Genomic DNA, 24,213 nt, shown 5'->3' with positions numbered 1-24,213 from the left:
GGTAACTCATACCCTGTCTTACACAAGTTCTCAGCTCCATCAGTCCATCAACTGCTCCTTGTGGAACTGTTTGTACTTAAGTACAATTACCTCACTATAAACTTGCGATAGTTATATTACACAACCTGCACCACTTTAAAGTGTGTATTTACATATAACATCATTAAGATGAAATGCAGCAAAATGTTTATGATACAGAAAAAAAAAAACAAAAACCCCACACTAACTTCATTTAAATAATCTATATTGTTAAAGGACATGGTGTCGCTACCCTAGCAAGGCTTTGGCGCCCTGTTCACTGATTTTTCCTGCCTCGCATGGTATGCTTCACTGGGACTGGCATGAAGGATAGAACAAACATGTACTACGAAGATATTTCAATGTTCCATAAAAGTTTTGAAGAATCGGCGTTCTAAGCTTACAGATGGCTTAACGTCTATTACAGAGCTGATTGTGAGGCGATTGGATATTTGGAGAAAAAAGTAAGGACAGGAACTGGAGGTTAGTACGTTTGAGACAGTATTGCTGCAATAAATTTCATCGAAGGTCGCACACAATCACTGCGGCACCGTGTTCCCATGTTTAACAACAGGTTTTAACTCCTATCAAAATTATAAAAAGTACCATATCTTCTAATAGTGGCCGGCTTCTTATTGACGCCCGTTTCCAATAAATGCCGGGTTTGAAGAGAAGTCGCAACAAATAGACGCCGTTCTCCAATAGTAGCCTGTCTCCTTTAACACTAGAATTACCAGAGCCTACGAAAAAACTCGTAATTCCGTCCCACCTTAAATTGCTTTTTAAATCCCTTCACACCTCTCCGCCAGTGTCCTTTGTCTTCTAAATGTGCTGATAAAGAGAAGCTAGGAGCAGCCAGCTATTCCATCCCCCCACCAACTAGAACGTGCACGACCTTCTCTCAGCTCATGCCTAGATTGGGTATCTGGGAGTGAAGTGGAGTTTGAGTGGAAATAACAGATCGTTATTTGGAACACACGCATTTCATGTCTGTTCCATTTCTACAGTAATCTGTGTCAACACATTGTTAAAACAAATGTTTTTTTATATTCTAGTAGTAGATGACAAAATGTAGGCATAAACTATATAAAGTATGAAGCCTGAAGTCCAAATAGCAAAGAAACATTTTCATAAAAGGTTCAAATATAAACACAATTGCGCTTTTATTCAAAAATATAACTGCAGAAACAAAAAGCCGCCTTAACATGCGACATTGACAGCAGTTTATTGTAATTGCCTCCGTGGTTCAATAGAATCAGTTCTTGCCTTGGAATCAAAAGGTCGCGAGTTCGATCCTGCACCACTCCGTTTTGAGAAATAAACTGCTCTTAGTCTTACTATTTTAGAATAAAAGCATACATTTGATTTCCGTCTGCAACAGCCGGTGCAATTTATGATCCTTGTAAAGGTTAGCTTTTTTTTTTTTAATTCACTTTTCATTCTCTCAGTCGCGTTCAGGATCAATCCATACAACCCCATCCGACAGGGCTGTTTTCACATAAAGATGCGCTATAGCTCTGCAGTGTACCACGATGCATACTAACGCACCCCCAGAGCCGGGTTCTGACACACAAACGTTGGCGAAGCTGCCTCCTTCGTATCTCACCGTCACTTGATTTTCTTTTTATTCAGTTTTGAGTGTTCCTGCCAGTCCCCGCATGTTGCTGTATGCTGTTTCTTTTGTACTCCAGGACATGCAGAGGAGAGAATGGTAAAGAGCAGTAACTTCGGCGCTATATGCAATCAGACACTCCCCATCTGCCCGTTGTTATACTTTTCAATATTTCTTATACTGCTCAAATGGGCATGCTCAAAAAATACACGTGTAATGCCACGAAAAGTGCATGCAGACACTTTATTTCACAAACAAAACAAGTACACTTTTATTCAAGACTACCTGTATAACCGAAGAACAAAGAAAGCAAGTTACAGTAGGCGATTGATACGACAGCTTGCATGGTGCCATGCTAAGTAGTGCAGATTTTCATTCCGTGCTATATAAAAATCGCCACATTCAAATATTAACAGTTCCCACACACCCAAGGACCGTCCTTCCTACATTTATGACACGTGTACTTGTTGCAGTGCACACACCTCTCTGTGCTATGGTTTCTATTACACTGAATGAGCACCGGACACTGTACTTTCTTCCCTGGGTGAAGGTCCCGCATCAAAGAATTTCGTTCCTGCATAAATTCACACCCGATCTGACGCTGTTCGTTTTCAAATATTGGATTAGTGCAATGATATTTTCACATGTATTGTCTCTTTCAGGTGTGTAATAGAAACCATAGCATAGAGAGAAGTGTGTACATTGCTTCTTACAGGAAAAGGCGATGGAAAAAGTGCACTTGAATAAAAGTGCACTTTTGATATACTTTAACACCAACATATGTTCCTGTGTTTGAACGACACGGGCAGATGGGGAGTGTCCGATTATTGCATATAGCGCCGAAGTTACTGCTCTTTACCATTCTCTCCTCTGCATGTCCTGGAGTACAAAAGAAACAGCATACAGCAACATGCGGGGACTGGCAGGAACACTCAATAAAACGAAAATCAAGTGACGGTGAGATACGAAGGAGGCAGCTTCGCCAGCGTTTGTGTCTCAGAACCCGGTTGGCGGTATGGGGCGTTAGTATGCATCGTGGTACACTGCAGAGCTATAGCACGTCTTTAGTGAAAACAGTCGTGTCAGATGGGGTTGTATGGATTGATTCTGAACGCAAATTAAAAAAAAAAAAAAAAAAGCTAACCTTCACAAGGATCATAAATTGCACCGGCTGTTGCAGACTGAAATCAAATGTATGCTTTTATTCTAAAATAGTAAGACTAAGAGCAGTTTACCTCTCAAAACGGAGTAGTGCAGAATCGAACTCGCGACCTTTTGATTCCAAGGCGAGAACTGATTCGATTACACCACGGAGGAAGTTAACAACCTGCTGTCAATGTCGCATGTTAAGGCGGCTTTGTTTTTGCAGTTATATTTTTGAATAAAAGCGCAATTGTTTTGTTATATTTGAACCTTATGAAAATGTTTCTTTGCTATTTGGACTTCAGGCTTCATACATTATATAGTTTATGCCTACATTTTGTCATCTACTACTAGAATATAAAAAACGTTTCTGTTTTAACAATGTGTTGACACAGATTACTGTAGAAACGGAACAGACATGAAATGCGTGTGTTCCAAATAATCTATTATTTCCACTCTAAAACTCCACTTCACTCCCAGATACCCAATCAAGGCATGAGCTGAGAAAAGCTCGTGCACGTTCTAAATTGGTGGGGGGATGGAATAGCCGGCTGCTCCTAGCTTCTCTTTATCAGCACATTTAGAAGACAAAGGACGCTGGCGGAGAGGTGTGAAGGGATTTAAAAAGCAATTTAAGGTGGGACGGAATTACGAGTTTTTTCGTAGGCTCTGGTAATTCTAGTGTTAAGCGCCAGTCTGTAGTAAACGCCGATCTCCAATGGCCGACCACCTTTTTCGTACGCCAATCCTCTTTTCGTACCACCTGGGCTACCGTCCTCCTGCAGTGAATCATATGGTAAGTACCTTTTCGTGTCAAAAATGTTTTGTCGTCAGATTCTATCGAGGAAGGGAGAAAGTCAAAAAGAAATGTGTACATTTTGCCCTTTCGTCTCCACGTCAATCATAACTCCACAGGGAGGGCAGAGGTGGTGGGAAGAACATGAAAATGCCATCTTCGACATGTTAATCCTCTCCTTTGACCAGGGAGGAAGGGGCTGTATTGTGGGTGGGCAGTCAGTACATGATCACGTGAAAAACTCTGCACCCTCTTCCTCGGTGACCTGTTAACCTTTACCTCCACGGACACTTTTGCCTTCGGAAGGGTTGTGCGGGTGTCTGTTCGTGTCACTGTGTTCTTGTGGCCCGTGTTTGTAGTGTGAGCGATGGGAAGGAAACGGTCATTTGATTTAGCATTCAGACTCCACGCGGTAACATATGCAAAAGAACATTCAGGCGAAGAAGCTGCACGACATTTTGGGGTGGATCCAAAATGTATTTGAGAAAGGCGCAAGCAGATGACCGATAGAGAAAACGGCAGAAGAAAAAGGTGCCGGAAGTAAACGATCGTGTGGAGGAACTAAAAGTGAGCGAAGAATTAGATGAACTGGTGTGAACATGGATTATTGAACAAAGACTGAAAGGCGCGCGTGTCTCCAGGAAAATGGTCCGCACGAAAGCAAAGAGGATTTTTGATACAGAGATTGATGATGCTTCAAAAGGAAAAGAAACGTTTGTAGCCAGTGCTGGCTGGCTTGACAAATTTATGAAACGCTATCATTTAAATCGCCCCGTCGGAAGACATCGCTGGCGCAGAAGGATCCAGAACAAGTTGACAAGCTTGTCTCTTTTGTGATGTGGGTTGCCAATCAGCTAACTGCAGATGGAGTTAAGGACGGCGAAATCATTGGAATGGACGAGACATCTGCTTGGTTCGACATGCCTGGGGTTACAACAGTCGAACCAACTGGCAATAGGAGTGTTACATTAAAAACTGGTAATGAGAAATCTCATTTCACTGTCACATTGGCCACAAAAGCAGACGGCACAAAATTGAAGCCGTTTATTGTATTTCGGGGTGCAAAGCGAGAAGTGGCAAGACTACAGGATGTCCAAGAAGCTGTGGTAGCGACCTCAACAAACGGATGGATGAATCAGGAATTAATGTGGTTGCAGAAAGTTTGCGGTGTTTTCTGTTTCCGAAAGACTTCTTGTCTGGGACGCTTACCGCTGTCACATCAGTGAGGAAACAAAACAAGAGCTGAAGAAATATAAAATGTCAAACAGCAGTTATCCCTGGTGGTTGCACCAAGTACGTCCAGCCTGCCGATGTTCTTTGGAACAAGCCCCCCAAAGACAAGCTTCGAGAGTTGTATAATTGGATGGCAGGGGAAGGGGTTTACAGCTGGTGGAAATTTGAAAGCGCCGGCACTACGTTTGTTAGTAACGTGGGTAATATCAGCTTGGCAAGAAATCACCCCAGAAAGAAAATCCTTCAAGGATTGTGGAATCATCAATGCATGTGATGGATCTGAGGACCATCTTATCCACTGCTTTAAGGAGGGCCAGCCATGCCATGCTGGGAGTGCAAAACTGATTACTGCACGACAACAAGCAATGGGAGTACCTGCATTGCCATTACAAGAGGAAGATGAAGAACTCGCAAATAACGAAGCAATCATTACCTATTCAGACGATGAGTAGATGGTAAGTACTGTACTTTATTGCATCTTATCCAGTCTCATGTCGTAATGTATACAGTACGTATATGCACGAGTTTGGAGCTTATTGCATTTCCTTATGTTCCGCAGGGGACTTGTCGGGCGGATGAGCACTTTCATGTGAAATTTGGACTGGTGGCATCATTGGCAAGAAAGTTGTCTACTGTACCTGTTTTTCATGCTTACGGTAGTACCGTATACTGCTGTACTGATAATTTCATTAAATCCTGAAATGTTCATCCGGTGTTACCTACATTTTGTGACCGTAAATACGGTACCATACCGTATTTTACTGCCAAATGAACCCCGTTTACCCATCACCATTCCGTCTGCGAGGCAAATAGCTGGTCTCCAACAACCGCCAGTCTCTTAAATGCTGGACCGTCTGAATAATTTTTTGACCACACACCAGGGCTACTATTGGAAGATATGCGGTATACATGTCAGTATTTTCATTATTCAGACAGCTGTAATAATACAAATTAATGGATTCTATGTCCTGTCAAAGGAAGACAATGCATGGAAGCACGTAGTGATTCACACACAGAGCATAAATGCTTTGTTTTGTATTTGATCCAACGTGCTACTTTAATTACGATGGGATTTGAGAAACTAGTAACTTAAACGATTAAGATGAAGTTTGATGTCCTACTTTAATGACAAAAGTGATTAAAGTGGAAATTGATTAACATTTCGTGTAGCCTCCCCACCATGTGCCTCGTTTTTCTCTGTACCCTTATAAGCTTTCATCACACTCAGACGGTGGGCTACGACTTGCCTTTTCACGGCAACTGACATGACAACTTTATTTTTGGGCACCATGCGACTGTGAACTTGAGCTTCCGAATTTTGACACGCTATGTCACTTGATCAACTTCCCTTGTTTATACCACTGTTTCCTCGTTCTGCCATTGCCTTTTCACAGAAGGCTGAGCTGAAGGGCTATTTATATTGATTTGCATATTCAAAGAGGCATAATTCTTGGAGGAGTTTGGGCGGGACAGCAGGCACGTGCGTTTCTTCCATTACATAAATCCCGATCAGCGTGAAAAGTATGTGGAAGTTTTAGTATGCACCGATTCCTGCATCTGGATTTTTCTGTGCATACGCACATTCCTGCATTTGTGCTTATACCATGTTATAGTGCGAGTTCTACACCCCTGAACTCTAAACAAATCCAAATCATATTATGCGATATCTACTGCTAAATTCTGCTCCATACATCCATAATTTTTATACTGTATTGAGGATTTGTTCTGTGTATTGTATTGACCCCCTTCTTGACACCCACTGCACGCCAGCCTACCTGGAAAGGGGTCTCTGAATTGTCTTTCCCAGAGTTTCTTCCATTTTTATCACTACAAGGGCCTTGGGGGTAGTTTTTCCTTGTCTTCTTAGAGCCAGGGGGGCTGTCAAGAGACAGGACCTGTTAAAGCTGCTATACAAAAGAGAAAAAATTGTATATTGCAATTGTACTAATAAATACAAACAGTTCTACAAAGAGCACTTGGACCGATTGCGTTTATAGCTTAGGGTGAAATGATTTCTAAGCTGCAAGGTCAGTACAGCAAAGGCTCTGAAGTGTTTGTTGCATGAGAGCAGTTCAAATAGGCAGCGTGTGCTAGATGCTGTATACTGATAATTTCCAATCAGCCGGCGTAGAGCTGTGATTCCACACTCCGATATAGGGATATAAATACTCCGAGTGGTGCCGCGAGAGTACTATGGAAAAAGATGATCTGCTGTGGCAACCCCTAATGGGAGCAGATGAAAGGTCCAGTGAGTGTAACACTAAAGCAGCTATAGTATTTTAAATAGGTTTGGCTATTCCGTGGACCATTCTATTGTTAGAGTAATTATCATATACCTGAAATTAACATATTTTAGTTTAAGGTATATGATAAAGCCACGTCAGTGATGTGGATCTAACAAAGGGAAACCACACTGGAACAAAAGCACTGCTTTGAAGCTTGGTACCAGCAGTTTGTAAAACCGAGTGGAGAACTTGAGTAGCCAGGGTTTGAGCTACCGTGAAAATGTGAGTGGCTTTACGACAAGTTTAGGTTTTATACATCGCGATCGGAGCGTGGAAACTGAAGTACGCAACATTTTTGTGCGTATGCACATTTTAAAACACAAGGCCCCAGGTGTGTGTGAAATTTGAAATTGTAATCAATTTGACAGGTTTATCCTTTAGTTTTTACCAGCTAATGATTCAAACAAATCTCAGAAACCTAACATTTGCTATTACAACTGACAATCTAGATTTTAAGCATGTAACTTTAGACTTGGCTTTAATGAAAATATCTTAAATTTTGGAATACAAGTGTAATATTTGAATTTTTGTATTGCTTTCATTTTTTTTTTTTAGGTCTGAAAATAATTCTTAAGTTTACAAGGAAGAAGTCATGTTGTCCATGCTAAGACTCAAACTCTGATGAAAGAATAGGAGAATATCACACATTAAAATTATGTCTTGCATTGCAAGTTGCTTTTTAGTATTCCCACCACTAATTTAAACAGGTGAGCAATTGATACATATTTTACAACTTGTGGTTACTATTAGAATATAAAAATTAAAGAAAAGGTACATTATCCACTTGAATATTTACTTTAATAAGCCATTGAAAGGGCTTTCTATTTTTGCCATGGTATCAAATAGGTATGGAGTTTCATGGAATTTCACTGGTATCAAAGGCAAAAAGTCTACTATTGTGACGTCCCTAGAGAGTAGACCATTAGAAAGAACACTCATTCAAAAACTATTTTATATATACACAAATTCAACAACATGGACACTCCTTTGGAAACTAAAGGTAAATTTAAGCAACATTAAACGTTTTTCCTCCCACCCAGAGAGAAAAATCAGAAATAAGGAAAGAATTACCAAGCAATGTGGTAAACAGTGGTAATTTAGGTAAAAGCCTGTTTTGTAATTATAGTAGTTTGAGTGGCTTCTCAAGTTAAAAGGTCTAGATCATTATACCAGTAACACACTAAAGTCACTCTTATACAGTCATATGAAAAAAGTTTGGGAACCCCTCTCAGCCTGCATAAATTTACTTTTTTTTGGAAAAAAAAAAAAAAAAAAAGGAGGTGGGTATGTCTTTCATTTCCTAGGAACATCCGAGCACTGGGGTGTTTTCCAAACAACGATTTTTAGTGAAGCAGTATTTAGTTGTATGAAATTAAATATGAAAAACTGGCTGTACAAAAATTTGGGTACCCTTGTAAATTTTGCTGATTTGAATGCATGCAACTGCTCAATATGGATTACTTGCAACACTAAATTGGATGGATTAGCTCGTTAAGCCTTTTACACTTCATAGACGTGTGTCCAATCATGAGAAGGTATTTAAAAATGGTTAAATGGCAAGTGGTGCTTCCCTTTGACTCTCCTCTGAAGAGCAACAGCATGGGATCCTCAAAGCAACTCAAGATCTGAAAAAGATTGTTTAGTATCATGGTTTAGCAGAAGGCTACAAAAAGCTCTCAGATGTTTAAAATGGTCAGTTTCAACTGTAAGGAATGTAATCAGGAAATGGAAGGCCACAGGAACAGTTGTGGTTAAACTCTGGTCTGGGAGGCCAAGAAAAAAAAAAAAAAACCACACCACACAGTAGTGGCATATGCGCAGGATTGTGAGAATGGTTACAAACAACCCACAGATCACCTACAAAGACCTGCAAGAACATCTTGCTGCAGATGGTGCATCTGTAAATCGTTCTACAATTAAGTGCAATTTGCACAAAGAACATCTGTATGGCAGGGTAATGAGAAAGAAGCCCTTTCTGCACTCATGCCACAAACAGTCACTTGTATGCAAATGCTCATTTAGACAAGCCAGGTTCATTTTGGAAATAAGTGCTTTGGACTGATAAGACACAAATGAGTTATTTTGTCATAATGTGCTTCACATGGCGGAGGAACAATGCATTCCAAGAAAAACACCTGCTACCTACTGTCAAATTTGGTGGAGGTTCCATCATGCTGTGGGGCTAGTTCAGGGACTGGGGCCCTTTTTAAAGTCGAGGGTCAGATGAATTCAACCCAATATCAAAATAATTCAGGATAATGTTCAAGCATCAGTCAAAGTTATGCAGGGGTTGGATATTCCAACAAGATAGTGACCCAAAACAGTTCAAAATCTACAAAGGCATTCATGCAGAGGTAGACGTACAATGTTCTGGAATGGCTGTCACAATCCCCTGACTTCAAATCACCCCATAGATTTGATGATATTCAAGCAGGCGGTCCATGCTCGACAGCCATCAAATTTAACTGAAGTGGAGAGATTTTGTATGGAAGAATGGTGAAAAATACCTCCATCCAGAATCCAGACACTCAAAGGCTATAGGGGGCGTCTAGAGGTGGTTATATAGTATTGATGTAATCTGTTGGGGTGCTCAAATTTATGAACCAGTCTAATTGTTATGATGCATATTGCATATTTTCTGTTAATCCAATAAACAGAATGTCACTGCCAAAATACTACTGTTTCCATAAGGCATGTCATATTAAAAGGAAGTTGCTACTTTGAAAGCTCAGCCAATGAAAAATCTAAAGAATTAACAGGGGTTCCCAAAACTTTGATATGACTAGCAAGTCCTACTATTCAAAAAAGCTTAGGCATAAAGAAATGTGAAATCTACTACTCATTCCACTGTACCATCCTTTGGGTTATAACAAAATTAAAACCATTTACAATACAAGTTTGGGGGACAACTGCACCTGAAGTGAAGGAGCATGCTTTAGGCCACTAAACCTTCCGTAACAATACAATCAATCAATCTCATGCTATTGTAAAAGAACTGTCAAATCGGCATCTGTTTAGCCACTTTTCAAACAGGCCCACCTACAGTATATGATCCATTCATGAAAATGAGGCAATGGAGAAAAAGTATTCACAAGGATGTTTAAATGAAAGTTTAACACTACAGACCTTTTACAATTATGAAAAATATGAAGTTGCTCTGTTGAAAGATTTACTTTAGCCAAAGGACTTCACTTAGCCCTTCAACAACAAAAAAAAAAAGTTGCACCCCAAACCCTTCACGGAGGGCACTTTTCAGAATGGTAGGCAGGTGGGGATTTACAGTGGTGCAGAGAAAGGAGAGAAACTGAGCTGTGAGAGTATTACAACAAAGTATTTTCATGGACCCAACAGTTTCCCCATATGACACGAGTCTATAGAAATCTTATGAAGTAAATTCAGCAGATACTTTCATTACAACAAAGTGACCTTGAAATGTCTTAATGAATCATTCACATAGTTCTGTTGTCGCAGCTCAGTTGTGCACAATAATGCCCAAACAGAAACATTGTAAAAAACATTTCTCATTGGTCACCCTCCTATAGAAACAACAGACACGAAAAAAACGATAACAGTGTTGATGTGCAATCTGTTGGAATGACAATGTAATGCATGTCTGTTATATGCAAAAAAGAAAAATCTCGGGTTGCAAATGTATGCAAACTGCTGCATTTGAAGATGCCGAAAAAGCCATTTTTATGCTGTTCAGCGATACTAGTTCAAGAAACATTCCCATTAATGCGGCCCTCATTCAAGAAAATGTGAGGTTTCTAAACTCTTGGGACCTCCCCCAAACTGAGCACACCGAAGAGTGTCCCAAAGTGCAATAACCTTGTCTGTGGAAGACGCTCTGCTGCGGCTGTTCACCAAAGCAAACAGAAAAGATCTCGATGGGTGATGCAAGGAACATTGCACATGCAGGAAACAGGATTACTTGGCCAGTAACTTCGTCACAACCGTGTCTGTATGGAAGAGAGGCAGATCCCACTACAATAACTGTGCTGTTCTGGTTTCGCTACGTTACGGAGATGCAGTGAAGAAGGATTCGGCTTCCAATTGATATGTGCTCTCCACAACATGCGTCGACATTTAGATAATGTTTGCGTTGAATTCCTCCCACCCAATTGCACAGCAGGGCTTCAGCATCATTCACACCCTGAAAGTGTATTATCACAAGGAAATGCGGAGAAATTATCAGCATAACTTAGACAGGACAAGATTAAAATTAACATGAAAAAAAGCTATTTAAATGATTGCAAACACCAGGACACACATTAAATATAGAAACAAAATCATTAAATTTTTTAGGTCCCTGGCAGTTCATTGTAATGGAATTTTACCTGTATTTGTACTACAGGCATAATTTGGCACCCCACCTTTACCAACTCTGCAGACCCAGTACCCAGCCAGGCTGGAGGAGCCGGAGGACGAAAAAACTGAGGCAGCAGTGGAGCAGCAGCACATGGGACAGAGGCAGAAGATACCCGTTCAAGTTGGCAGATAGTGGCTGCATTCAAAGCCAAACTTGATTTATGGGGCCAACGAGTAAACATTGGAATTTGATATGTTTTAAACGTTAGAGGTTGTTGGACACCAAGCCAGGGCCTCCTTTCTCCCAGCTGGTGTATTATCACCTATCTCAGCTTTCAATAGAGTTTGAGCATTATTCCCAACCACAAGAGACCCCCGAAATGGGAAAGAATGGATCTGTGACCCATTTGTGAATAAGCCAGGTGAATCAACTTTAATCAGTGCTAAGAGGATCAACTGAGGTTGCAAATGGTGGCCTTAAAAGTACGTTTGAGAACTTAATTTCCATACATTTTGGATTAAAGTCAAGGCGGAATACAGTATCTTGGTTACCACAAAAGCATTGAAAAGTCCGCTTTCATTTCCAACATCCTCTCTTTGTGAGGCAGCGTTTCCTACAGTGACGGCAACCAAAACAAGATTACGGAGTAGGCTGAACATAAGCAACACACTTCACATGTCACCATCTTCCATCGTCCCCAGATAGGATCGTCTGGTTCCAAGAAAACAAGCTCAGGGCTCCCAACGATTCTGCATTCTGGCAAGTTGTACAATTTCTATTAGGATAGTATAACTTAATAAAAATGTAATGTATATTCTGTATAAAAAAGGCCCTACGAACCTGCCCCGAATGACCCCCCCCAGGTCCCTGAAAAAAATTTGCTTCTATAAAAGTGGTCCTTGGTGACAAAATGGTTGGGGACCACTGCTCTACACTATTGATGAAAATCTATCAAGTTTCAACTCTTCCAGAAGAGGATTTGGTAAGGTGAATAAATTCCCTCCCCAACACAAACATAGCCATAGAAAACATTTGAATAATGGAAAAACTGCCTTATATATTTTTTTTAGTTTTAAACACAAGGAGAAAAGCTAGCCATCATGTAGGACTGGGCAATATGGTAGCAAAATCAAAAAAATTCTTGAAGGGGGCTAGGAGCAAACCTTACACTTGTATCTTTAGTTTGCATTATGCATCTTCAGAGAAAGTATGAGACAAAGCATGAAAAATACCAGTCATTGAGGCGTTCTTTTATACACATACACACTTCACTCTTCTTCCCTGGGGCCTCTACACTTTCACTTCGATGCCTTCCCAGTTCTCTAGTTTACTCACTTATCTTTTATACCTTAGACAAGTCTTCCACTACAACAGGTGACCTCCGTTTCTTCAAATAAAGCTAAGCTTGCACAGCACACCAAACAAGCCTCCAGATTCACCTGCCTGTAGAGGGGTCACTTCCTCCAAGTACACTCTGATAGCCCTTCCACCACCTATTAGACAGCCTGCTTGTTCTCCCCCACTGTATCCTAAACACACATACAGGGTAAGGAAGCACGGAGAGCTCCAGTATATTCTTCCCCTGGCTTCAGACATGGCACACACTGCCATGTCCACACTGAAATCCACAAGGTCTAACTGGACACACATCAGTAGGAGCACTACTTGTGCAGTCCATGCCGAGGCAGAGCCAAGCCTTTGTCACTCCAGGCTTTTGCACACTGGTTCCATGAAGGTTTTTTTTTTAAAATGGTGAAAAACTGGATGTAATGGTGCTTAATATCTTTTGGTCAACATATGACCTTTCATACACATGACCAGCTAAACAATTTAAAAGCAACAAAAAAAAACCCACGCTAATCATACTACAGGCTGTGTATATACATGCACTTTTATTTGAAGCCTATTACAAATCTGGCAGCTATTCAGATTCTCAGCACCTTTTTTTTTTTTTTTTGAAAATTAAAATGTTTGCAGTTTACAGTATTTTAAATTTAGCCAACCAGCCTGTATAGCGAGGGCCATGTAAAATGCAAGAGGATATTGCCAGCACAATTGAATCGTACAAAACAGTAGACAGAAAAAGACCCTTAGTGGAGCTTCTTAGCACAGAGTTGGAATGAGCCAGTGGCTAAATGTGCTTCAGTGCCATGTACAGGGGATTTTTCCATGATGGCATTCAATTTTGCCACCATGCTCTTCTCCACAACAGCTTCCATTGTCCAGGATTCACTTGTGATGGAATGGGCATTCCCGATAGGTTTGTCGACGAGTCTCCTTAGGAAGTAGTTTGCTCTGGCACTTCTCATACAGCACTGAAGTGTTGTCAGACCAGTCCAGTTTATTCATGAATTTCCAGGTACTTCTAGGTCTGCACCATTCCCATATCTGCCCCCAGAATTGTGACTGGTCGCAGAGGATTCTTGGCAAGCCAGAAGTCCACCTGCTCGTGCCTATTACTGATGGTATAGAACTGGAAATACCCCAGTTCTCACTTTAAAGACTTTTTCTTTTAAACCCTGGGCATCTAATCAGCCACTCTACTATAGTACAAGAGTGTGGGTGCTTTACAAAAAAAAAAAAAAAAAAAAAAAAAAAAAAAAAAGGGGAACAAAATACTAACAACATTTTTCAGTGTGCTCAGACAAGAAATGCTTAGGTCATTCACTTGACAAAAACAAATCCACAAGTCAAGAACCACTAGTCTATAAAAGAGCAACACCGAGAACAACATTAAGTGTCTAATTCCATTTCTAAAATTACAGTAAAGCTCTGACCAACAATTTAATTCGTAATGAATGGACACATGACAACCGCTACTCACAAGATGTACCATAAACTGCAAAAGGTTCTTAAGAATTTAAATTTCAAAGCTCTTTGCCTATATGCAGCAGTTCATTTATAAAAAAAAAAAATTATGGCCTTGCACAAGTCAAAAGCAAAATGATCATTAAAGTTTAACCAACTGAATTTTCACAAATGCTATCTGTGAATTACCTCAGCATGGAAGAATCTGCAGACACCCATCATCCCAATCTATGGCTAAGTAATATTCGGTTAGATGAAAACGAGAATTATTTTATTTTAAAATTTTCTTGATCATCATGTGGTGCTTTGTTCTTGTGATAAAGTATTAGTCAAGGGCAGCAGGGAAATTTAAACACCTCTCCTTTAGTATTGCAAAGCTTTCACCCATCACGCTTAAACACTTAAGTCACACCTCTGCAAAACCATAGAGTGAGATGTAATGTTGATTTACAGATGAGATGTACAACATACGCAAGATTTATATTACATATTCAGGCTGAAATGCCAAACAAGGGCTGCATAAATACAGTGGAATGCTCAGCAAAGAAACATACGGTCAGATATGCGAACAGTTATTTTTAATTCTGTTTCATCTACTCTGCAATTTGTTTATTGTATATATTGGCTTACTTTCGTTTTAAAAGCGGCACACAAGTAATGCAGCTTTTAAAAAAAAAAAAAGCATATTACAGCAGGTGGTTTCAGGTTGGTACAGCTTACAGAATGTCCACCTGTAAATTCACCGACAGAAATGTTGGCAGTGTCAACAACAAAAGACAGCTCTACGTTAAAAATAAAGTTTAAGATTAAGTATAAAAAGGAGGTACATTAAATTTACTCCAAAAGTTTATTCAAAAATCCCCTTTATCCAGGTTCCAATGAATTAAACCAAGTTCTGTTAGAATGCAGGTCTCTATTTCAGCCCATGCACAAATAAAATTTGTGTCTACCCAACCAAGACGGATGCCAAGAAAAAATTGTGCAAAACACAAACAAGGGAAGAGCTGGTACTTTGTATGGGATTACGTTGGCTAGCCAGCTAGAAGCAGAAGTGAAGATTAACTTCTATTGCATATCAGGACGTAAAAATCCCTAAACCTGTGGTGAAAGGGTAAGATCAGGTATGTTGACACTGACAAGGGTGGATTTTTTTTAAATATAAAAGGAGGGAACCTACAGTTCAAAAGTTCCCTTTCTCAAAAAGATACACCGTACCAAGAGAAGGCTTAATGGGTCTCCAGCCTTAAATTACTGCACAAGTCAATTACACCAACTCTAGAAGGTTTAGCACAGGACTGCCTTACCTGACAAAGACTACTGAAAAGAAGCAGCCCCAAAATGCCATCAGTATTATTTGGGTTTGAACACTTCTTTCCATGATAATCTTTAAAGCTGTATTCTACTCATTCACCAATACACTATACTTTCCACTCAGTGTCCACCTCAACTTTTGCACAAGTGAACAGTCAGATAACGTGAGAGATAACACCAGAGTATCTCAGAAATATGTACTTTAACAGGCATACTCAATTTACATTTTGGCATAATGAGCCAGCAGAGGATTGATTTGGATTGGCATAAAAGTATTTAAATGTATATTTTACTAGTGGCCTTTATAGGTTTCACCATACTATTCAACTGGACAGGAAATGTTAGGTTAAAAAGCAGCTAAAGATAACCATTTAAACATAGGAATACCATGTTTTGATATTCAATTATTTGTACATCCTGAACTTGGGTTACTTGCTTTAAAAAATGTAAAACTTTAGTGGATCTTTGACTGTGCATTGTATTTTAATTGAAATGTTCATATTGGAGTACAAACACCATTACTGTATACTGCAGCAATTATCACTATTGGCCTAAATAATTTTCTCACCTTAAGTATTTTTGACATTATGGTCAAACCCAATGGAAGATCCACGTTGTTCTTTACCCATGGTGACTCTTCTGGTCAGACAGTGTCTCTGCATGCGTGCCAGAAGTTTCTTCTTGAATTGTGTCTTTAGCACTCTGGCAAAATGGGGTGTTAGTACAGAGGATCCCAAAGCCAAAGACTTAATAGACTAGCCAAAAACAATTTGTTAAAAATTTCCTGGTTTACCAATATGCTGTGCCTCTATTTATACTCGTATTCCTGTTTTAGTTGACAGAAAATGTAGTGGCTACCTTGAAGTCTGATAAATGTCTAGTAACAGGTGTATATTCATACAGTTGTTGGTCATTATCTCAGTTGCCAAAAGGTCTTCAAAATTTACATTTTAGCTACTTTTATTATTTTTTTGAACACTAAATTTTCAACTCTGACAAACCATAATCCTTTCTGCTTTCTTCAGAGTGTAAAATAAAAATTTAAGCTTAGCCATCAGAAAATGACTAACAAAAATCAATAGACTGATTTTTAAAATGCATTGTGAGAACATCTTTGACCATGTCACTACATCTCCCCAGACCCATATTTTTCACAAAGGTGCCACATGTCCACACTAATCAGAACACAGAATGGTAACAAATCAAAATGGAAACCTAGAAAAACACATGAAAAAGAAACAACCCTGAAAGACCACCTTCACAAAATTAATACCTAATAACCCTGTCTTGTGTCCCTTGTATTGCTAACATTACCATTTTGTATAGTATTAAAGCAATCGGATTCTAACTAGTCTACATATAACCAAAATTAATTTGATATAATAATGTTTAATATTTTAAAGGATAAAACCAACCAAAACCATGCAACTGAGTCAACCTATCAATTTACAAAGTAAGATGCCCATTCCTAATAGGACTCCTCTAGAGCACACAAAACCAACACACTCACTCCATTTTAGAATATACAAGAACTTATTTAAAACTATTCAGGTGAAATCAGTATGTACGAAACCCTGGAATAAAATGCTTGTTGTAGCATGTGGCAGAAAAGGATGAAGTCACTGAAATCCTGTGATTGTAATTCTTAAAAAAAAAAAAAATAATAATAAAAAATAAAATACACCAAGTCTTAAAAAGCATTCTCCTTAACTTTACTATACTTAATTTGGACAGCTGGGAACTGAATTACTAATCCACGCGAGACCCTGAATTGAAGTAAACCAACTCTTTCCGTATCACGTGGAGGCCAAAAGGAAATGGAGACTCCCATTCCATCTCCAACACATCCCCAAAGAATCCAGAAATGAGAATGCTTAACTACAGGGTGGTCCAGATCTAAAATTATGCAACTCTTAAATGCAATGCAGGTAAATACAATTTCAGGTGATTGGCGCTACATGTCCGGTCAAAATTTTGTTGATTTGGGAGATCGTGTTCCTATGCACTACAGGCGGTCCAAAATCCTCCAACAATATGCGTTGCACGTTGTTATATCGTAATGAAAATTGCATAATTAGATCTGGACCACCCTATACTTTATTTTAAGCAAAGCACAGACTCCACCAACATCAAGATCTGATTAAAACAGTTGATTACAAGAGTAATGCATTTCAATTTCACAATTACTGTTTAATAACCTTAAAAACCAGTAACAAATGGTTCTAGCTCAAAACAAAAATTAGCAAGGTACTTTACAGTTGTGAATTCCATTTACAAAATATATACTGCTTTTCTCGAAGTCTATTTTTGAACAACTTAATTAAAAAAAATACGGTGGGCATGCTTTACGCCAGAGTATTTCTTAAATTATCTTAAACTGCTGAACTATTTTAAAAGCATGCGTAAAACGCAGAAATTTAAACAGCAGAAGATCGCGCACATCTTAATTGCAAATTCTGAATTTAGTGTTTGAAATACGAGCTTTAACTAGGGAAAAAATGCCACGTCAGACGAAAAATGGTATAATATAGCGATCAAATGTTCTATCCCATTCCTACACAAGTTTAAAGAAATTTGCAACATGACATATTGATGCATATGCTGATACTGCAGTCGTACAAACTTCGATAAATGCATAAAATAGGAACCAAATATAATGTGAAAAAAATATGAAAATACTCAAAGTAGAATTAAAATACACCTAAACGTGATCTATCAAAACAAATGACTGCTGCAGGATGTCAAAATAAACAATCCACACCGAGGCTGTAGAGGTGGTTACCACGATTCGGCCGATATTCTTCAGAATGGTTTTGAAATCTGCTCACGTGCCTGCATGCACTAATACAAAACATTCCACTTCCTGCTAACGCCTAAAAACATTACTGCAAAAACCAATGCAGAGCAGCATTAATCCTTGCTTCAAATTTGGATTCCAGACCTATCCTTAAAATCGGCCTAGGGGGCAAAACACACACACACACACACCATACTACTTAATGGAGTCGTCAAGGCCCAGTGTGTCGCTTATAGTAGCAAATGGAGAGGTAGAACTACTATAAAATGAAAAACACATACACTGGAAAGAGCGTTGTTAAAAAAAAAAAAAACACCCCACACACAACTATACATTCCATAGTGGAAAAACGTTACCTTTGTCTCTTTGGGACAGAATGCTCCACTTCTAATAGTTTTCCATGAAGCTCCACTTTACCTGTAAACAAGAAAAATTATAAGGCCCAGCTATCGACTTTGATTAGCTCCCTCCATCAATTTCCCACACTTAAGACCAAAAGCAAATGGTCCTGCGGAGCACAGTTTTAAGCGATTTTTTGCAAGCGAGAGCGCAGCGCCTGACGCACGAGATGTACGCGTGTGGTCCAACATGAAGCCGTACGGGCTTTCAAGCACGATGGCCATGGACACAAAACGCTCCCTGCGCCAAAGTGCGGTGCGCATAAATGCGAGATATATATATATATATATATATATATATATATATATATATATATATATATATATATATATATATGGTGGGGCGCCCAGCATTAAATTTATGCTGTATATGCATATGCATGGCATGGAACAACCTTTTGCCGTTAATTTGCTATTTAGGTGTGCTCCAAATGTGAGGCCCATGATCGGGATGAAGATTTTAAATGAATCAAAACAAGATACACTAATCAATTCAGCTTCTTTCACGTACTTGTACTTTCAAATGACTGGGGTCCTGCAACTGATAATCAGTTGTTTGGGTTAATATTTACAACCAACGTGCTATGCAAATGACAAATTTAACCTACAGGCCACATGTATTGGTAGACGTAAATAAAATATGCCCTCACTAGTGGTGGTCACGCAAGCTATGTGGGAGCCGTACTTGTAAAAAATTCACATGTCTACGTTACACGAGAAGCTATTTCTCCGGGTTATGATGGCTCGGGGACCGGTAGCGGAGGAAATGAGTGTCGATTTGGGAAGAGATAGGTCTAGTACTTTGACCTTACCAAATGCACGCGATTCATTTTCGTTTGACAGTGAGCCTTCTGGCAGCGCGCACCCGGCCTCGGATTTGATAGTAGACACGAAACTAGGCAAACCTAACGTTCACCACCTAGTTTAAATCACAATTTATTTAAAAAATAAATAAAAATACCAGAGTTATCCTGATGTTCCCACAAAATGTTCGTAAGCACTTACCTGAGAGTTTATCGATGGCCTTCATTGCCCAATTCTCGTCTGGGCAGTCTACAAACGCGTAACCAGTTTTAACAAGAAACTGGCCGCTGAAAGGGATCTTCCATTCTTTGAAGAGACTTTCTAACTCCACCGGACTCGCGTCTTCCGTCAAATTACCGATATACAGCTTATTCATGGCGATTACCCCGATCAAAGGAGAGAGGGGGGGAAAGACTGCAAAACCCTTGCAGAAAATAAGCTGTTAGACGCGCTCTCTCCGATCTTTAAGTCAGTGTGACCGAATAGTGCTATGGTGTCCCCCTCCCTTCCTTTCGTTTTCGCAAAAAAAAAAAAAAAGTTAACCTAAGATCATTCTAACCCGGAGCATAGCTGGTTTAGTCTAAAAGGACGGAAAATCTACTTTTTTGTGTTTTATTATTTTTATTCCTTTTTTGCCCCCCTCCGTTTTTTCCCTCTTCCCCAACCCCTTTAGCAGGCAAATTGTGAAAATGTCACACTTCGTTAATGTTGGCACCGCCCCTAAATAATATCTAGAGGAAAAAAATCACTTGAATATTCCGGCTTTTTTGAATGAGCCACGTGTTCAAACTTCAAATCAACTTCTCACGTGAGAAATCCTAGTTCCTCAATTAGGTAGCAGATTGGGGGATAATGGCACGGGAGTTGGGTGGGGACTGAGAGGAGGAGGAAGAAGGAGGAGGAGGAGGATAGTTGTAATGATGATGACGGTCAGTAAGGGTAAGGAAGGAGATTTGTGCTAGTGACGTGAGTCTTTTAAGGACCTCAAGTTCGCTGCGGTATCATCACTTGGATGTGATTTGAGCGTGTTACTCTGTATGGTGAGGCACCCATTGGTTCTGGGATATGAAAAGAAAAAAAATCCCTGTGTAGTATTCGTCAAACTAGAGGGGCTTCTGTAAAATGTAACTGCAAGCTTTTAGTGACAGGATACGGGCAGCCTTTATGAATTACCGTTATCCAGTATATGAATCTAAGTACACACACTTATACTTGTCTACGCATATTAATTTAGTATACGTGCTAACTGAATGATCACTAAGTCCCCCGCCACTCTTTTTCGTTCGTCTCCATATTAACCTAGCTTTTTTCCCATTATATACTATACAAACAAGGTGTATGGATGAATGAATAATTTTCCATTTTATTTTAATACAACTTCCAAGTCTTATTATCAAATGAGGACGCTAAAAGGAAAGCGAACCTTTTTGCTTTCTAACCCTGTTGTTCTATACGGTTCTTTCTGGTAAAGTGCCGCGACTGAGAACAGTGGGAGGGGTTGATTGGCTTGGCTTGCGGGTACGCAGTACTGAGAGGGTAAAACGAGCCACTCAGTGTAGTGCACGTGTTTTAGATATCAGACTTATGAGCAAGCATACTGGCAAAGGAGAGGTCTGTCACTGCGCAGTGTGCATCTTCGTTTTACTGCGTTCACATCGAACTAAATACGGAAACTCTACTACTACTACCGTGAAAAAACGGTGTTTTCTCTTCATGCACCATTTTGTAAAATTTTTGGGGCAAGGATATTTCTACTCCTAACATGTAAACAGGCGATGATGGCATAAATCACTATATAGAAGTTATTTAAATGTACACATTTTTTTTGTTAAATACACAATACAGAACTTAAAACGTTTAATACAATTCATTTGGTGAAGGTTGTAATTTCTGACAAAGAAATGTACTAGGCTGCACACAAAAATTGAATACGGTGAAATTTAGAAATGTATTTTGATGTAATATGAAAAGGTGTTGCTAAGAAAATTTTGAAACGTGACCAATTTATATAGTTATAAAATTTTGCTTGTTAAACTTTCATTATTGTATTTGTATTTTTCTTATTGTCTTAATTAGTTTTCATGAAGCAAAGCTCTTCAGTTAAAACTTAATTTTTACTAAAAATGTTGGTAAATGCACAGATAAGCCTATATGAAGATGTTTTAGTACAGGTTCATTTAAAATACGACTATAAAACTGTGATTTGCTATAAAATGTGTCACATCATACAACTGTACTTTTAGATTTTTGTCACTAGTCTGTAACACTTTTCTGAAACCTTGTCATCACATGTATTTGATTGCTTTAGCAATGTTATGTTTGGTTTATCATGGCCTAAATCAACTACCATTAAATGTATTGTTGAAGGAGAATGAAACAGTTTAATTGTGCTAAATTACGTAGATTATTTGTTGCTGTGGTTATATAAAAAGCTCCCAGAGTGTTAAAGTTGAACTTAAAAAATGTACTCCAGCAAAACAACAATTCATATAATTCTTTCACATTTTAATTTTATCCTTCTAAAAAAACAATATTTTACTGCATCCAGAAAATTTTTAAAATTGACTGATAAATCTGTATAAAGAATTCTGAAATATAAGATTATTAAAATGGTTAAAGTTTAATTTATGTAAGCCCTGTTTAATGGATTTTAAAGCAATAGTAAAATTATCTCTTTAGAGGACAACATTAGTGTACATCCATCCATTATCCACCTCGCTATATCCTAACTACAGGGTCACGGAGGTCTGCTGGAGCCAATCTCAGCCAACACAGGGTGCAAGGCAGGAAACAAACCCCGGGAAGGGCGCCAGCCCACCACAGGGCACGCACACACACACACCCAAACACCAAGGACAATTTAGAATTGCCAATGCCTGCACGGGGAGAATATGCAAACTCCACGTAGGGTTGACCCGGGAAGTGTCTTCTAACTGCGAGGCAGCAGCACCACCCACTGCGCCACTGTGCTGCCCATTAGTGTACATTTTTTGTGGAATTTATATTAATACACTGAAAAAAAAGTGACACTGTCTCATTCCACTATTATCTGATTAAGAAAAAGCCAACATATGTAATGCATGTTTTTTGTGTTAATACTGTGTATGAACATTACACTTTTTTCTCTGTAATTTAAATAGTATTCATCTTTTAAAATGATCTATACAAGCTTTAATAGTACAATACAGAAAACATGAATATCCTTTATATGCACAAATAAGGTAAATGGTGTACATAAAATGAGTATAATATCATGGGTAGAAAAATAAAACATACTGATCAATCTAATGTGCTTTGGAATTGTAAATGTATAGCTATAAATGCTTGAAAAACCAAAGCAAGAAAAATGTCTGTATAACTGCTTTCTAACTGCATGCATATAGTAGAGTGTACAGTGAAGGAGCAAGCAATAATAATAATACAGAAATGTTAACACTAAATTAAAATAACAAAGTTGAAAATCAAATTTAACATTTAAACAATAACAGTGAGAGAGTTCATCTACAAAATTATACCGGTGTAAACCTTGCATGAATCATTCAACAATATCTTGGACAAAAACAGGAAAATGTCCTAAAGAATTTAACTACTATATTAATTCAGAATATTTTTAAGCTCTCTGTTCAACAGAAGATAGCAAATTTATGACAAAAATACTACAATGAGAAGAATGAAAAGATGTTTTTCTTCTTTCAAAGGACCCTTGAGTACTGCCTGAACCACCCTGTCAGAGTCATGTGCTCCTGTGACTTGTACACTAAAAATTTGGCTGCTGAAAGTAATCATGTGATCTGCCATGACACACTGTGAAAGTTGTCCCAAGTAATTATAACAGTAACCATTTCCACACTTCTGGGAAAAATAAGAGAGACTTTTAGTAATGTTCCAGGTCTAGCCAAAGACAATATAATTATAGTTCACACTTGACTGTAGTGTTGAGTTTATTAAGTTTACAGTAAAAGACATTAGACATTTGGGAATAACTTTTTGTTATGTATATAGCATTAACAGTATGCACCATGACAAGATTATAATCACATATTAAGCTTGCAAGTAAGACAATTAATATTAAAACTGTTGTACAGGAAGAAAATGCAAGATTCTTTAAACAGACCTGAAAACAAGACAAACAAAGAACAACAGGCATGGGAACATTCCTAAAATTATTGATTAAATGTGATTCTTTCTTAGATAAATTAATTCAGCTAGAAGTTACGCTCATATATTACTTACTTTGGATGGAGTGTAAAATATACATGCATTTTTGAAAAGATATTAAGATTTTAAATTAAATTATTTTGGGTTTTATGTTCATGACTATGAATGGAAATAACAGGATTATTTAACAAAAAAGTCAAACGGAAAATTGAATATGTTAAAATGTAATGATTCAAAGATGGAAACACTTGCATAGCTTAGATTGTCGTAACATTGAACAAAAAATGGTTTGTCTAATCAGAGAAGTTGCAGTACATGTCTCTTACTACATGTTTAATATTCACTCACCATCACTGTTAATATTTGATCATTGTTGAAATCACCTTTTAGATAAAAGCCTTTAACACCAGACATATTGTAATGTATTCAATGCTTTAGTTGACATATAGATTTTCATTTCCAGTTAAAATTATAATTATATTGTACTTTCTTTAAGTGAAATAGCAAAAAAATGTAGATGAAACTAAATTGTACAATGCTG

The 24,213-nt window shown here is 38.5% G+C and overlaps 1 protein-coding gene across 1 annotated transcript in view; it reads right to left on the bottom strand.

The window, feature by feature from the left end:
* The window catches only part of igf2bp3 (insulin-like growth factor 2 mRNA binding protein 3), an 83,213-nt gene extending 63,168 nt beyond the window's left edge, over nt 1-20,045 (bottom strand). Inside the window, exons 1-2 of the mRNA XM_039736484.1 lie at nt 19,716-20,045; nt 18,669-18,729 (exon numbers count right to left, since the gene is read on the bottom strand). Of these exons, the coding sequence (XP_039592418.1) occupies nt 18,669-18,729; nt 19,716-19,890 (236 nt within the window). The 5' untranslated portion in view covers nt 19,891-20,045. The remainder of the gene's footprint in view (nt 1-18,668; nt 18,730-19,715) is intronic.
* Between the last annotated feature and the right edge of the window lie 4,168 nt (nt 20,046-24,213).

This window comes from Polypterus senegalus, chromosome 15, assembly GCF_016835505.1.
Source record: "Polypterus senegalus isolate Bchr_013 chromosome 15, ASM1683550v1, whole genome shotgun sequence".
Lineage (NCBI taxonomy): Eukaryota > Metazoa > Chordata > Cladistia > Polypteriformes > Polypteridae > Polypterus > Polypterus senegalus.
The sequence above is the reverse complement of the archived record's forward strand: the minus strand, read 5'-3'. Positions and strand labels throughout refer to the sequence as shown.